Source organism: Labeo rohita, chromosome 24 (genome assembly GCF_022985175.1).
Source record: "Labeo rohita strain BAU-BD-2019 chromosome 24, IGBB_LRoh.1.0, whole genome shotgun sequence".
NCBI lineage: Eukaryota > Metazoa > Chordata > Actinopteri > Cypriniformes > Cyprinidae > Labeo > Labeo rohita.
The window spans coordinates 7,968,799-7,985,064 of NC_066892.1; the positions used below are offsets into that span (position 1 = coordinate 7,968,799).

General features: G+C 33.9%; 1 protein-coding gene across 1 annotated transcript in view; it reads right to left on the bottom strand.

Moving 5' to 3' along the window:
• The window catches only part of plppr5b (phospholipid phosphatase related 5b), a 66,223-nt gene extending 51,401 nt beyond the window's left edge, over positions 1-14,822 (bottom strand). The window contains exon 1 of the mRNA XM_051097543.1: positions 14,760-14,822. Within this exon, the coding sequence (XP_050953500.1) occupies positions 14,760-14,819 (60 nt within the window). The 5' untranslated portion in view covers positions 14,820-14,822. The remainder of the gene's footprint in view (positions 1-14,759) is intronic.
• Between the last annotated feature and the right edge of the window lie 1,444 nt (positions 14,823-16,266).

Below are 16,266 nucleotides of genomic sequence, written 5' to 3' on the forward strand. Positions count from 1 at the left end.
AATATATTTTTGCTATGAATTATGAATAAAAATAAGTATTGTCGGTACAAATACTGATACATCTATTACTATTCATTTTTTAATCAATTTCTGGAGCAGCCATTCAACATCACAGTAAAGTTTGTGCTATGATTTTTAACATTTAATAGACATGAACTGTTACAGAACATTAAAAAATTCTCTACATTTGAATTACCAACATAACATTTCTATGGAAGCCTGTTTCCGCTATTGAATAATTATAAAAAAAATGATAATTGTGAAAAAAACTTTTTCTTAGAATTACATGATACAAACTCACATTTCTGTCTTTTTTCTCAGAATTGTGAAATATAAACTCGCAATTGCAAGAATATAGCATCGATTTTGCATCTCGCAATTTACACTTTTTTTCTCAAAATTGTGATACAAACTTGCAATTCTGACTTTTTTCTCAGAATTGTGAAATATAAATGCGCAATTCCAAGAAAACCTGCAATACTGAGAAATTCTGACTTTTTTCCCTCAGAATTGTGTGATATAAACTAAATTGCAAGAAATAAAGTCAGAATTGTGAGTTTGTATCACGCAATTCTGGGGAAAAAATTCAGAATTGCTACTTTTTTGTGATTTCTCAAAATTGCAAGTTTTCTTGGAATTGCGTGTTTATATTTCACAATTTGGAGAAAAAAAGTCAGAATTGCAAGTTTGTATCAGGCAATTTTGAGAAAAAAAGTAAAATTGCGAGATGCAAAATCAATGTTTTATTTCTTGCAGTTGCGATTTTACATCTTGCAATTTTGACTTTTTTTTTTTAGAATTGCCTGATACAAACTCGCAATTCAGATTTTTTTTCTCAGAATTGTGAAATATAAACTCGCAATTGCATATTATAAAGTCAGAATTGCGAGATATAGTCACAATTCTGACTTTTTCCCTCAGAATTGTGAGATATAAACTCGCAATTCAGAGAAATAAAGTCAGAATTGCGAGATATTAAGTCACAATTCTGATTTTTTTCCTCAGAATTGCGTAATATCAACTAACAATTGCAAGAAATAAAGTCAGAATTGTGAGTTTGTATCATGCAATTCTGAGAAAAAAATTTTAGATAAAAATTGACTATTTCTCACAATTGTGAGTTTATATCACGTAGTTCTATGGAAAAAAGTCTGAACTGTGACTATATCTTGCAATTCTGACTTTATTTCTCACAATGCTGACTTTTTTTCTCAGAATTGGGTGAGACAAACTTGCAAATGCGAGTCAAAATTGTGAGATATAAAACACAATTCTGAGAAAACTTCAGAATTGCAAGATACAGTCACAATTCTGACTTTTTTCCTCATAACTACATTATATAAACTCACAATTGTGAGAAATAAAGTCAGAATTGCAATTTTTCTATCACACAATTTTGAGATAAAAAGTCATAATTGCGCAATTTTGACTTTTTTTCTCAGAATTGCATGATACAAACTCGCAATTCTGACTTTATTTCTTGCAATTGCGAGGTTATATCTCGCATTTCTGACTTTTTACCCTCTGAATTGTGAGATATAAACTCACAATTATGAGTTACAAAGTCCAATTTTGCCGAAAAAAAGTTTTCAAAGTCCATTTGTATCACACACTTCTGTGAAAATCAGTCAGAATTGCGAGATGTAAACTTGCAATTGCAAGAAAAATGTCAGAATTGTGTAAAAAAAGGTCACAATTATCTTTTTTATTTAGTGTGCAGAAATGGGCTTCCAATTATTTCAGACCCAGAAAATCTATCAGAAAGACTATATTTTCTTTATGAAAAGACAAACTACTACAGCTACTAAGAAGAAGTGTTTTCTCCCAAAAGAATGGTTGAATAATAGCATAAAGAATAAAATATTAAAACCAAAACCCAACACTGATCAGCTGCAGCACAATTTAATTAAACCGTCTTTGACTTTATCTCAAAAGCTGACACTTTCGGCCTTTTCAGTTATCAAATTTCTTTAATAATACCTCATCTATTAAAACATCTGTGATAAAGTCTTATGGGGATTAATTTCTTCTCTCCATCAAAAACATTAATAAAACTCAAGTGAGACATTGTGAGGAATCATCTGCTCTGCTGGAAGCCCCTCAGATGTTCACATTAACCTCACAGAGAATCAATTACAGCGCTAGCATATGTGTGACACGGTGATGTGGTAGAGCCGTACATCTGTTAAAAACTCAAGGAAAACTAATCATGATAATTGGGCAGCTGTTATTTACATTACTGTGACAGTCAGAATGTGTGAGGAGAAACACAGCAGCTGGGCTAATAAATGTAGGTGTGGCTTTCATAATGGGAGAGAACTGGGAGAGACTGTTCTTAATCTGAGCATCATAATCTAATGATTTTTTAGTCATTTAGTACCTTACATAAACAAGCATTACATAATGTGCAATATTGGCTACAGAAAATGATTTCTTTGAGTTCAGGAATATGATTGATGATCTTGGGGATCTTGTTCCTAGCTACGAGCATGTTCTGAACATGATGTATCACTGAACATGAAAAGCTTATTCTTGATTTTTACAGTTCAGAAACACCCTAAGGAGCCCGCTGGCCTAGATTGAGTTACTAAACCCACAGACCAATAAATCAGAGTCCTAATAAAGATGTGTTAGAGTACATCACTTTAGACTACCATAGAAAGAAGGCAATATTACAAAGTAATGTAACAAAATACACATTAAAGGATGGAATGATATTCATAAAGCTCTTAAATGCAGACAACTTGTGCACATTTAATCACTGCCTCTATAAACAGCACCTAAAGTATTAAAAGACTAATGACGGAAAGCAACTTCAAAGCAACTAGCAAATTTTATCTTTTACGCCACGCTTCATGAGAAATTCATGGCCTGTCTTCAATGTACTTGAGAAGATCTGAAGGGATTCTCTTTGCTTTTTTCTAAATATTTGTGTCAGGCTGAGAAATATTGAAATAAATGGCACTCTATGAGAGGAGCAATACAATACATCTATGCAATTATTCAAATGTTCAGCCATGACTTTGTGCTTCATTTCTGCTGTAGAATACTAATAAGAGGCCTGTCAATTCTGTAACCCACCTTTTTTTATATAATATTTTAAAGATATAGGGAACCCCTAAAAGGTTACATAACCTTTTCTGTCTATGAAAACCCTGAAAGGTTATTGAATGAAACTATAAAGGGATAGTTCACCAAAAATGTAAAAATTAGTGTCATAATTACTCACCCTCATGTCGTTTCAAACCCGTAAGACCTTTGTTTATCTTCAGATCTTTCTTGGTCTTGAACTTGTCAGTTGCATTGCTGTCTATGCAGGGTCAGAAAGCTCTCGGATTTCATAAAAAATATCTTAATTTGTGTTTCGAAGATGAACAAAGGACTTACGGGTTTGGAACAACATGAAGGTGAGTAATTAATAACAGAATTTTCATTTTAGGTAAACTGTCCCTTTAAATGTTCTATATGGAACTTTCAAGGGGTTCTAAATATGATGCGCATTATAGAACACTTTAATGTTCTATATATGTGATCCTGGACCACAAAACCAGTCTTAAGTAGCATTGGTATATTTGTAGCAATAGCCAAAAATATACTGTATGGGTCAAAATGATCCTTTTTTCCTTTACGCCAAAAATCATTAGGATATTAAGTAAAGATCATGTTCCATGAAGATATTTTGTAAATTTCCTACCTTAAATATATCAAAACTTAATTTTTGATTAGTAATATGCATTGCTAAGAACTTTGGACAACTTTGTTTGGATTTTCTCAGTATTGATTTTTTGCACCCTCAGATTTCAGATTTTCAAATAGTTGTATCTCGGCCAAAATAGTCCTATCCTAACAAACTATTTATCAATGGAAAGCTTATTTATTCAGCTTTCAGATGATATATAAATCTCAATTTCAAAAAATTGACCCTTATGACTGGTTTTGTGGTCCAGGGTCCACAAGAGTGTATGTCTTTAAACAGCATTAGAAATCAGTGTCATTGTCAATATGAGAGCGGCTTTGGATGAGATTGTATTCTGAAATTAAAGCTCATGAACTGGGTTCTTTTAGAAAGGGCTTTTGGTAAACAGCCAGCAAGAGCAGTTAATTAGTGTTTGAGGGCCACCATACTTCAGCTAAATGGAACGGTTCAACTACAAAGACTGCATGTTTGATTAACATCAATTAGAATAGTCTGCCTGAAACATTAAACATCTGAAATAGTCCCTGCTAAAACCAAAACACAATGACAACTCCACACACGTAGAAGAAAGGAGGTAAGATGGTTGCATGTAGACATCTGAACATCAAGTTGAGAAGACTTCAATACTTCGAAAGATCAAAAGTTTACATACACCTTACAGAATCTGCAAAATAAGATCATACAAAGATCATACAAAATATATGTTATTTTTTTATTTAGTACTGGCCTGAATAAGATATTTCACATAAAAGACGTTTAGATGTAATCCACAAGAGAAAACAATAGCTGAATTTATAAAAATGACTCGTTCAAAAGTTTACATACACTTGATTCTTAATACAGTGTTGTTACCTGAATGATCCACAGCTGTGTTTTTTTCATTTAGTGACAGATGTTCATGAGTCTCTTGTTTGTCCTGAACAGTTTAACTGCCTGCTGTTCTTCGGAAAAATCCTGCAGGTCCCACAAAGATCCATCTTTTCACACTGAGGACAACTGAGGGACTCATATGCAACTATTACAGAAGGTTCAAACGTTCACTGATGCGCCAGATGGAAAAACAATGCATTAAGAACTGGGGGGGAGGGGTTAGGGGGACTTTTAAACAGAATGAAAATGTGTATTTTTTTTTTCTTATTTTGTCTAAATATCATATTTTTTTCATTTAGTACTGCCCTTCAGAAACTACAGAAGATACTAACATGTTCCCAGAAGACAAATTAAGTTCAGTTTACCGTGATCTTCAAATTCAAAAAGTTTTCACCCCCTGGCTCTTAATGCATCATGTTTCCTTCTGAAGCATCTGTGAGTGTTTGATCCTTCTGTAATAGTTGCATATGACTCCCTCACTTGTCCTCTGTGTGAAAAGATGAATCTCAAAATCATACAATCATTGTTGGAAAGGGTTCAAATACACAAAAATGCTGAAAAACCAAAGAAATTGTGGAACCTGAAAATTTTTTTAACTGTTAAGGACGAACACAGTATTAAGAATCAAGTGTGTGTAAACTTTTGAACGGGTCATTTTAATAAATTCAACTATTATTTTCACTTGTGTACTGTATGTAAACATATTTTGTGTTAAATATCTTATTCAGGTCAGTACTAAATAAAAAATAACATGCATTTTGTATGATCCCTCTTATTTTGGTCAAATAATTAACATTTTGCAGATTCTGCAAGGTGTATGTAAACTTTTGACCTCAACTGTACATGCATATAAACGTCAGTGTGATGCAGTCTTCTATAGTACAGCTTGTTAAAAATCTGACTGTTAGCCTGTCATTTTGTGCATACTGTGGCTTTGTCTGGATGAGCTGTCTATTCGTAACTAAGAATGTCTAGTCTTTTTCGAGCCTGCAGAAGGAAGTTCGGTATCAAAGCCAACTACTATAAGATATGAATATTTTGGGCGAGTATAAAGAGTAAGGACCCTTTCTCTCTCTAATAGTTTGGCGCTGCTTGCTTAGCGGCTGTTCCATCACTTATTCATACAGCTCATGATTCTTTTAAATGACTCCGTGACTTTAAGACAGATGCTTCACGGAGCACTTTAATCATCCACTTTTTCCATATAAAGGCGTGGGTGTAATGAAGCATTAAACTCAATATTAATGCAGATCATTCAGGAAATAAGGCAGAGAAGGAGGCAGGGCTTTTCTACTGTACACATCCCTCTCTCTCTCTCTCTCTCTCTCTCTCTGCCAGCAGCCCTCCTCTAAGCATTAACTTGCTTTTATGAATGTCACAGAGAATAACATCACCACCGAAAAAAAGTCTCATTACCTGAGAACTTCCTTAGAAAAGATGGTTTTATGAGCCACCCTTTTGCATATGACACAAAGATATTTTATAGAGAGTTAATTTAATGCAGCCTTTGATTTAATAGGACATTTGTTATGTTAGCAGGTTCTTTTACATCTGTTTTTATGTGTTAAAGGGACAGTCCATCAAATATGAAAACTCTGTCATTTACTCACCCTCACGTCATTTCAAACCTGTAAGACTTTCTTTCTTCTGTGGAGCACAGAAGATGATATTTTGGTTATCAAACAGTTTTGTGTCCCATTGAATTCAATGGGAAATGCATACTGGTTTGGAACGACATAAGGGTGAGTAAATGATAACACAATTTTCATTTTTGTGTGAGCTATCCTGTCTCCTGGGAGCCTGCTAAAATGACAGCATATGTGCTACACCTCCAGAAACTGATATTTTTCAGCATTTTACAAAATCAGACTTTGCCAAGTCAAGCATTATGTTCAGATAATTTTTGTCTGCCATGTTTGTTAATTTTGAACAAAACCTAAGCAAACCAATAATTAGGCTGTGTGGAAAAGTCTGGCAGAATGTAATCACCAGAGCGTCCACCTCCAAAAATTAATTTAATCTGCAGTTCAGAGATTCATATGTACGTTCTGGGAAAACCAATGGTACATAAGCCTGTGTGTATCTCCCATCTAGTCTTTAATTAATTAGATCATTTCAGGGATCTCAAATTTGTGTCACTGCTAGACAATTACATAAGGGATAAAGCAGCAAGCTGCTCATTACTGCAAATTAAACCCAGACGCTTGATCAAGACACTGTGGATACTTATGAGTTTATTTTGAAATAATGCCTAGCTGACTGTACATTAAACTGTTTTAAACTTGAATATTAGTAGTATAAATGTATAGTTGCACTAAACACTAAATTAAAAGTTCCCCAGCAGTCTGGAATTCCACAGTGTAACATAATCTCTTATAAGAGCAATGTTCTGAGTGCCAGCAGTATATTATTAGTGTATTGGGACTCACTGGATCAAGAATAAATTATAGTCTGACCATGTTATAGGGATCACTGGATGTTGAAAGAACTCTACAGTCGACTTCTCTTGCTTTTAAAAGGAACCTGAGAAATGAAATATGAAGCCTTGCTCTTGCTTCAATGGTGGCACAATATTGCAGAAAGGAAGTGCCACCTAGTGGCCACTAGAATAGAAAACCTCGTAACTCACTACACAACAAGGAGGACTAAAATATAAAACACAAATCCATGTTAAAGCAAATTATCAGGTGCATTATGGAAGTCTAATTTAACATGAATAAAAAAAATTAAAATAAAATAAAATAATTCCGTAAAAACTTTTGCAGTCAACTGGCAACTACCCAAAACAACCTAGTTTTGGTCATAATTAAAGACAAAAAACCAAAACTATAATATAATATAATATAATATAATATAATATAATATAATATAATATAACATAATATAATATACCTTAAACATCTATGCAACCTATTAACCATCCAGAACAACCTAGTTTTGGCCATACATTTATTAATATAATATAATATAATATAATATAATATAATATAATATAATATAATATAATATAATATAATAAACATAATACTTTGAACAAATGAACAAATCTCATAAATAAAAAAGCATAATATAATATAAGTGTAGCTGTAATGTAATTAATTTAACTTAGGAGTTTCAAATTTCTTCCCCAACACCAGAATGAACAACCCTTCAAATTCATCTAGAATCTGTTCCTGCATCACAAAAGCACAATTATGCAGAAGATCTACATTCTGCTTGAAACAAGTGCCACCCAGGACAGAAATGCTGTCAAGCGCTCTTCCTTCTTAGGATTGATATTTCAACCTAGAGCCCTCTGTGATCTCATCACCGGACAGATCTCAACAAGGCATTTCGGAGCACTTGCAAATATTTGCAGACAGCCGTGTCGCTGATTGCCGTGGCACAGCAAACAGCCGTTTCATTCCTGCGGCTCTGTGCCAGCCTCAGCCCTTCAGATTAATGAGGACGGGCCCACGGGGAGCGATGACCAAGCATTTCATTACAGGCTAACAACAAAAGCTAATTCAGCACAGTCTCTCATAACTGTGATCCCTTCGGACAGCAGTAAACACTGCCGCATCGTGGAGGGAATTAAGATTTTTCACAGCGCTCCACGCATGATATTAAGATCTCAAGAGGCTGCTGACAAGCCTGGCGAGCGAAAAACGTCTTTGCAAACCTCTACCACTCAAAAAGTAATAAAAAATTGATCAGGGTCTGTTGAGATTAATAAAGATTTAGCTGTAAGAATTAATCTGCAAATAAGCTTAAAACAAGCAGAGATTCTCATGTTTTTAAATATCACACACAAAACAGTAATCTATGGAAACACATTTCTGCCATTTTTTCTTAGAATTACTTGATTTATACTCACAGTTCTAAGGAAAAAAAGTCAAAATTACAAGATATCAACTTGCAATTCTGAGAAAATTTCAGTCTTTTATTCCCCTCACAACTGGACATTATAACTCAAAATTGTGAGTTTATCTCACAAGTCTGAGAAAAAGTCTGAATGGCGAGATATAAACACGTAGTTCTGAGAGAAAAAGTTTAAAAAGAACTTTTATATTGCGAGTTTATATCTTGAAATTCGGATTTTATTTCGCACTATTGCAAATTTATATCTCACAATTCTGAGAAAAAAGTTAGAATTGCGAGTTTATATCAATTCTAACTTTATAACTTGCAACTGCAAGTTTATATCTTACAGTTCTGACTTTATAACTCGCAGTTGCGAGTTTATATCACACAATTCGTAGAAAAAAGTCAGAATTCCGAATTCATAACACAATTCTACCTTTATAACTCGCAACTCGCAATAATTTACATCTGACACTTCTAACTTTATAACTAGCAATTGCGAGTTTATTTCTTTCATTTCTGACTTTATTTCTCGCAATTGCAAGTTTAGATCAATTCTGAAAAAAAAGTTAGAATTCCGAGTTTATATCACAATTCTAACCTTATAACTTGCAACTGCGAGTCTATTTCTTTTATTTCTGACTTTATTTCTTGCAGTTGTGAGTTTGCATCACATTTCTATGAAAAAGTCAGAATTTCAAGTTTATATCTGACAATTCTGACTTTATAAATAAAAATTGTGAGTTTATATTTTGCAATTCTGACTTTATAACTCATAATTTTGAGTTTATATCTCACACTTTTGACTTTATAAATCACAATTGTGAATTTATATTTTGCAATTCTAATTTAAAAAATCGTAATTACGAGTTTATATCTCACAGTTCTGACTTCATTTCTTGCAATTGCACTTTCATATTACAATTCTGAGAAAAAAATTTGGAATTGCGAGTTTATATCTGACAATTCTAACTTCATATGTTTTGCAATTCTGACTATTTCTCACAATGGTGAGTTTATAACTTGCAATTTTGACTTTAATTTTCACGATTGCAAGTCTATATCTCACAAGTAGTATTCTGACAGTAGTTGAGAAAAAGTATCTGAGAAAAAAAGTCAGAATTGCGAGTTTACATCTGACAGTTCTAACTTTCTGACTTGGAATTCTAAAATTAATTTCTTTGACTTTTAAATAGTAGTGTATATTACATTAATGTAATTTTGCATTATTTTTTAATCTGTATCCCTCTATACAAAGTTTCTTATACTTTTTCACATATTTCACCAGTTTGCCCATTTAAATTGTGTAACTTGCAAAATTTTCTTGTATATTAAGTGAGAAAGACATTTAGACACCAAGAGCAAACCTGTCTATCATGAGAAATCTGCTGCTGGTTTGTTATGTGTAACATGAGGGCTGATTGACTGCTGTGAGTCAGGCTAGAATGCTTTTGACAGGCTTTATATGTTTCTGTCTTTTTTATTTATTTTATTTTTACATAGATAGACCCTCACTCCATATATGATTACACCTGAAATGCTTCAGCAGGCTGTAAAGTCTTTTTATGATATGGAGAAAAAAAGTTTTATAAAATTCAGCAGGACACATTCTTATACAAGATGTCAGGTACAGTGGGATCTAAAAGTATAATAAATAATCCAATGCATTAAGTAACTATACAGTACAATGCATCTGTTTCCCTGAATAGCAATCTTCCCAGATATATGCAGAGAACTGTGTGACTTACATAAATGCATTAGACATTGCCACTTGAATTTAATAAATCTTTGTAATTACGCCTCTGTGATGGCCGAATATGCAGTAATTTTGCAATGCATTAGTGAATTACAGTGCTAAGAGGCGTTTCTGTGCCTTTAGGTCTGAGGGATGAGTAGTGCTGCATCTCTGGGTGTTAAAGCATTGATGTAGACCTCTGTGGAGGCACTAGGATCTCAGTGTTAGTCGGGCCCACACACATCAGCACTGCAGTGGAAAGTTAAACACCTCCTATATAACACCCCCTCTGCAGCTGAGCGCTACTGTGTAGGCGACACTCTTCCTTAGCTCAATCCACAGACTTGCTGATGTACATCTATAATTTACTGTCAGACAAAATGTGTAAAAGGTATATCATTAGCTTGTCAATCAAATAGGTGCACTTTTGTGCTTTATATTTGCAAAAAAAAGGGGGAAAATTTATCTAAAATTTATTCACCCTCAGGACATCTGAGATTTAGATGAATTTGTTTCTTCATCAGAATAGATTTGGGAAAAAAATAGCATTACATAACTTGATCACCAATAGATTCTCTGCAGTGAATGGGTGCCGTCAGAATGGGAGTCCAAAACAGAATGACAGTCAAAAATAAAAAAAATTGCTGAAAATTTTTGATTAGAACAGATTTGGAGAAATGTAGCATTACATCACTTGCCCATCAATATGCACTGCAGTGAATGGGTGCCGTCAGAATGAGAGTCCAAACAGCTGATAAAAACATTACATTAATCCACAAGTAATACACACCACTCTAGTCAATCAATTATAAGTCATCTTGTCTGAATCAGGAGAGAAATATGCACCAATCAGGCACAATTTACAAGCAAAAACAGTCCAAAACAGTTCTAAACGAATATGTTGGTGGATTTGTTTCATACAAACATGCAGCCTTTCACTTCACAAGATGTTAAGTGATGGACTGGAGTTGTGTGGATTATTAGAGAGTTTGGACTCTCATTCTGACGGCACCCACTCACTGCAGAGGATCCACTGGTGAGCAAGTGACGTAAGTGACATTCTAAATTTCTCCAAATCTGTTCTAATGAAGAAATTAACTTTTCTATATCTTGGATGGCCTGAGGGTGAATACATTTTCAGCAAGTCTTTATCTTTTGGTGAACTATTCCTTTAAGGTACTTGTATGCATTACTAAGGTACCGAAATGCAACCTTCAGGGGTTAAAAAGGTAAAAAGGTGTGGTATTGCCACGATGACAGAATTTGTATCTCTGAAGGCATTAATTAAGCTGTTGTTTCCATGGTGTACTACAACAAATAAATGAGTAGTTGCTAAAACAACCTTAATATCACTCAGACGAATCAAACTTTGACACATAACGAATCTGCCATCAACATAAAAGATCTTGCTAAAGTGCTATTACCTTGCTAAATTATCAGTCTTTCCAATCAAAGTCCCACATTTGAGTGAATAAAGTGTCCTTGAACTGAGAAAAGTGTTATATATTGTAAATAAAGCTTTTAAAAAAAACAATATTTTTCACTTGGTGTACAGTAATATTGGCAAAAATCTCACATACATAAAAGTACCCAAGCTGCTATCAATCAAAAGTTTGCGGTCATACTTTTTTTTTTTGTAAAGAAATTAATACTTTTATTCAGCAAGTATGCATTTAACAGATCAAAAGTGTGAGTAAATATGTTTAAAATTTAAAAAAAAGATTTAGATTTCAAATAAAAGCTTTCCTTTTGAACCCTCTATTCAAAGAATCCCGTTTTCACAAAGCAATATAACATTTTTTAACATTTATAATCATAAGAAATGTTTCTTGAGCAGCAAATCAGCATATTAGAATGATTTCTGAAGGATCATGTGACACTAAAGACTGAAGTAATGATGCTGAAAATTCAGCTTTGCATCACAGGAATCAATTCCATTTTAAAGGCACAATATTTAAGATTTTTTAATTAAAATATCCAAAAAAACCCCACTAGAATAGCGTTATATATTTTGTTGTGTGTGCTTACATTACTCCCAAATGTTTTCAAAAAATGTTTAAATCCAGAGAAATAAGAATTTATCATTGCATCGCCTGCCAATGATGTCAAACACCTTTGAATTCCAGTTTTATTTTGTAAAAAACAAGGAAACACGGATCGCATCGGCTGTGAGGATGAAGATAACAACTACCATGAGTCCACACTCAATCTCAGTCATCAAACTGAGCCTTTGTTTCTTGTTTGTTTTTGAATATGTGCCCTCTAGTGGCGAAAACTTACATATTGTGCCTTTAAAGGAGAAGTCCACTTCCAGAACTACAATTTACAAATAATTTACTCACCCCTTGTCATCCAAGATGTTCATGTCTTTTTGTTTTCAGTAGTAAGTAAATTGTGGTTTATAAGGAAATATGGATTTTACTCCATATCACAGACTTCAATGGTGCCCCTGATTTTGAACTTCCAAAATGAAGTTTAAATGCAGCTTCAAAGGGCTCTAAATGATCCCAACTGAGGAAGAAGGGTCTTATCTAGCAAAACGATCTGTCATTTTTTTTTGAAAAGTGTAAATTTGTATACCTTTTAAGCACAAAGCATGTAGCACTAGCTCTAGGATGCGCGTCCACGATGCTACGTACTACAGAATCACGTCAAAAGGTCACGTGCAACTCACCACCTGACTTGTTGATTCTTTCTGACAATGGAATGGATATGGTCCATTCTTGATAGCATTGAGATTCCTGCTCTGTTGGCAATGGTTGGCATTTTCCACATGTGCACCACTATATCCCGTTTGAATGTGGTCTGCCCGAGGCTTGAGAGACTTGTGTCACCGCAGCAGTCTCCGCTCTCTGTCTAAGTTCATTGTCTGTGTATTCCGGCTCAAAAAGATAGGGTAGGGCGAAAAACTCCTTCTCATTTTCTCCTACAACTTCAGAATCGTCCGACATTGTTGTACCTTTTTGTTTATAAACAGCATTTGACTTACTTGCACTTCATTAGTCTTTGCACGTTCGCTTTATAAACACTGGGTCTGCAGTTCCGTCTACGTTGCACGTGATTCTGTAGCATGTAGCGTCGTGGACGCGCATCCCAGAGCTAGTGTTACACAAGCTTTTGTGCTTAAAAAGTATAAAAATTCAATTTTTTCGAAAAAAATGACAGATTGTTTCGCTAGATAAGACCCTTCTTCCTTGGCTGGGATCATTTAGAGCCCTTTGAAGCTACGTAGCTACATTTAAACTACATTTTGAAAGTTCAAAATCGGGGCACCAGTGAAGTCCATTATATGGAGAAAAATCCTGAAATGCTTTCCTTAAAAACCATAATTTCTTTACGACTGAAGACAGAAAGACATGAACATCTTGGATGACAAGGGGGGGTGAGTAAATTATGTGTAAATTGTTGTTCTGGACGTGGAGTTCTCCTTTAAGTGACCTTGAGCTAGGAAAAATGTTATATAATGTAAATAAAGCTTTTAAATAATCTATACTTTTTCACTTTGAGAATGATAAAATTGGCAAAAAAAAATTAATAATAAAAAAAAACCTACATACATAGAAAGAAGTAATCAAGTTGCTATTATTCAAAATTATTCAATTGATCAAAAGTGACAGCAAATACATTTATAATGTTACAAAATATTTCTATTTCAAATAAAGGCTTTACTTTTGAACTTTCTATTCAAAGAATCCCATCAAAACACAACCTTCACAAAAATATTAAGCAATAAAATTGTTTTTTAACATTAATAATAATCAAAAAAAAATTCTTGAGCACCGAATAAGCTCGTTAGAATGATTTCTGAAGGATCCCAAAACACTGAAGACTGGAGTAATGATGCTGAAAATTCAGCTTTGCATCACTCAAATAAATTACATTTTAAAATGTATGAATAGATAACTTCAACTTCATAAATGCAGCCTCGGTGAGCATAAGAGACATCTTTTAATAAGATTTTAAAAATCTTACGACCCGAACTTTTAAACTGTGGTAGTTTCCATGTGCTTTACTACAGAAGCACAAAAAAACGTCCCCCAAAATCAATCAAAACATAAGCAATACCCAAACAGCGCTTTTCAATGCATTAATCATGCTGCCAATTTGTGGTTAGAAGGGAAAGGCCTCAAAGAAGAAAACCCTCAAGCATTAAAACAAGCTTTCAAGGTAATCTGGCCACTGAATACCGACTGTACAAGGAGTGCAAGGAGTTTGTTTGCCAAACTGTAAGTGCCTTTAATTGTGGTCTAGTTGTATTCAACATACACTGTGCTAAATGCATAGACACAAAGAGGTTGATGATGCTCCTCTTTATGATACCATTAGAGAACTTCATTGTGAAAATGGACCCTGATTCATCACTTTCAGCTCTATGTTTTTATTTATTTTTATACTGAAGACAAATAATGTTTGCACTAAAGAGAGTCAAGAGCATAATAGGTTTTATTAACTCAAATGTCTCTAAAGAATTCACAGATAAGAAAAGATAAATTCACACTAAGCCAGCTTTCATTCTTTTCTTATTTACACTGTGTACAGGCTTCAAGGTCATGAAAAAAGTAACTTTTTATTAATATGCAGGTGTGTGTATATGACATTTATTTGGTTTCTTACCTCCACGGTGAGATCTTTGTAGAACTCCTTGCGACTTTTTAAATCAGTCATTTTTTCCATTAGCTTTGATGCCTGAAAGAAAGGTAAGGGAGTTCAGTGGGGAAAATATAAGCAGCAGAAACCACTTGGTGGCACTAGTGATCATCTTTTGATGGTCGCACCTGCTGTGTTCAAACTGGGTAGGAGCGTTGTTAAGGTTTCAGAGATGTTTTCTCAAAGCAGACTTCACATCAAGATTTATTTTTCCGACATCTTTAAATAAAAAGTTTGAGAAAAGCCATAAGAGTTCACAAACTTAAATTAGATGCTTTCTACAAGTTTATAAAAGCATTTTTTATTTTGCAAGTTGTATCCACCAAGGTCACTATTTAAAGAGAGTAATGTTTCGATAAAAAGCACCCCTGAGCTTTTGGAAAGTGCAATATTAAAAAATACAGAAGAAGTGACATATGCAGACAGAATTTGCTGACATTATTTGCTTTCAAAAGCATGTTTCAAAAGTTAAAAGAATTCTGAATCAAATATTTTCTCTTTATACATTTAATTTGGTAAATGTTAAAGCAATGATCACCCAAAAAAAATTAAATTAACTGTAACACCCTCAGGCCATCCAAGATGTAAATAAGTTTGTTTCTTCATCAGAACAGATTTGGAGAAATTTAGCATTACATCACTTGCCCATCAGTATGCACTGCAGTGAATGGGTGCCATCAGAATGAGCGTCCAAACAGCTTATTAAAACATCACAATAATCCAAAAATAGTCTACTTCTAGACATCTACAGTCCAGTTAACATCTTGTGAAGTGGAGAGCTGAATGTTTATAATAAAAAAGTCATCACTAAGACGTTTTTAACCACAGCTTCTAGCTAAAATACGAGTCTTCTATGCAAAATACTACTTTGACAAAGGCATCTCATCTGAATCAGGAGAGAAATATGTACACATAAACCATCATTTACAAGTGACAGCGATCTAAAACAATTCTAAACAATGTTGGTGGATTACAGACTAACATTTTTCCAATTTTAAAGTTACCCATTCACTGCTGAGGATCCAGGTGATGCTAAATGTCTCCAAATCTGTTCTGATGAAGAAACAAATACTCTATTTGGACAAATAAGCCAAACATAAAAATGTCTGCAATTATATACTCAACCAGTCAAAAGTTTTTGAACAGTAGGATTTTTAATGTTTTTAAAGAAGTCTCTTCTGCTCACCAAGCCTGCATTTATTTGATCCAAAGTACAGCAAAAACAGTCAAATTTCAAAATATTTGTACTAAAATATATATATATATATATATATATATATATATATATACTGATATATACTAAATTATACTGATTCCAAGCCTTTGAATGGTCTAGTGCAGGGGTGGCGAACTCCGGTCCTGGAGAACCGCAGACTTGCAGAGTTCAGCTCCAACCCTAATTAAAACTCACCTGCCTGTAGATTTCTAGTAACCCTTCAGACCTTGATCAGCTTGATTTACTCGGTAGCCCAAC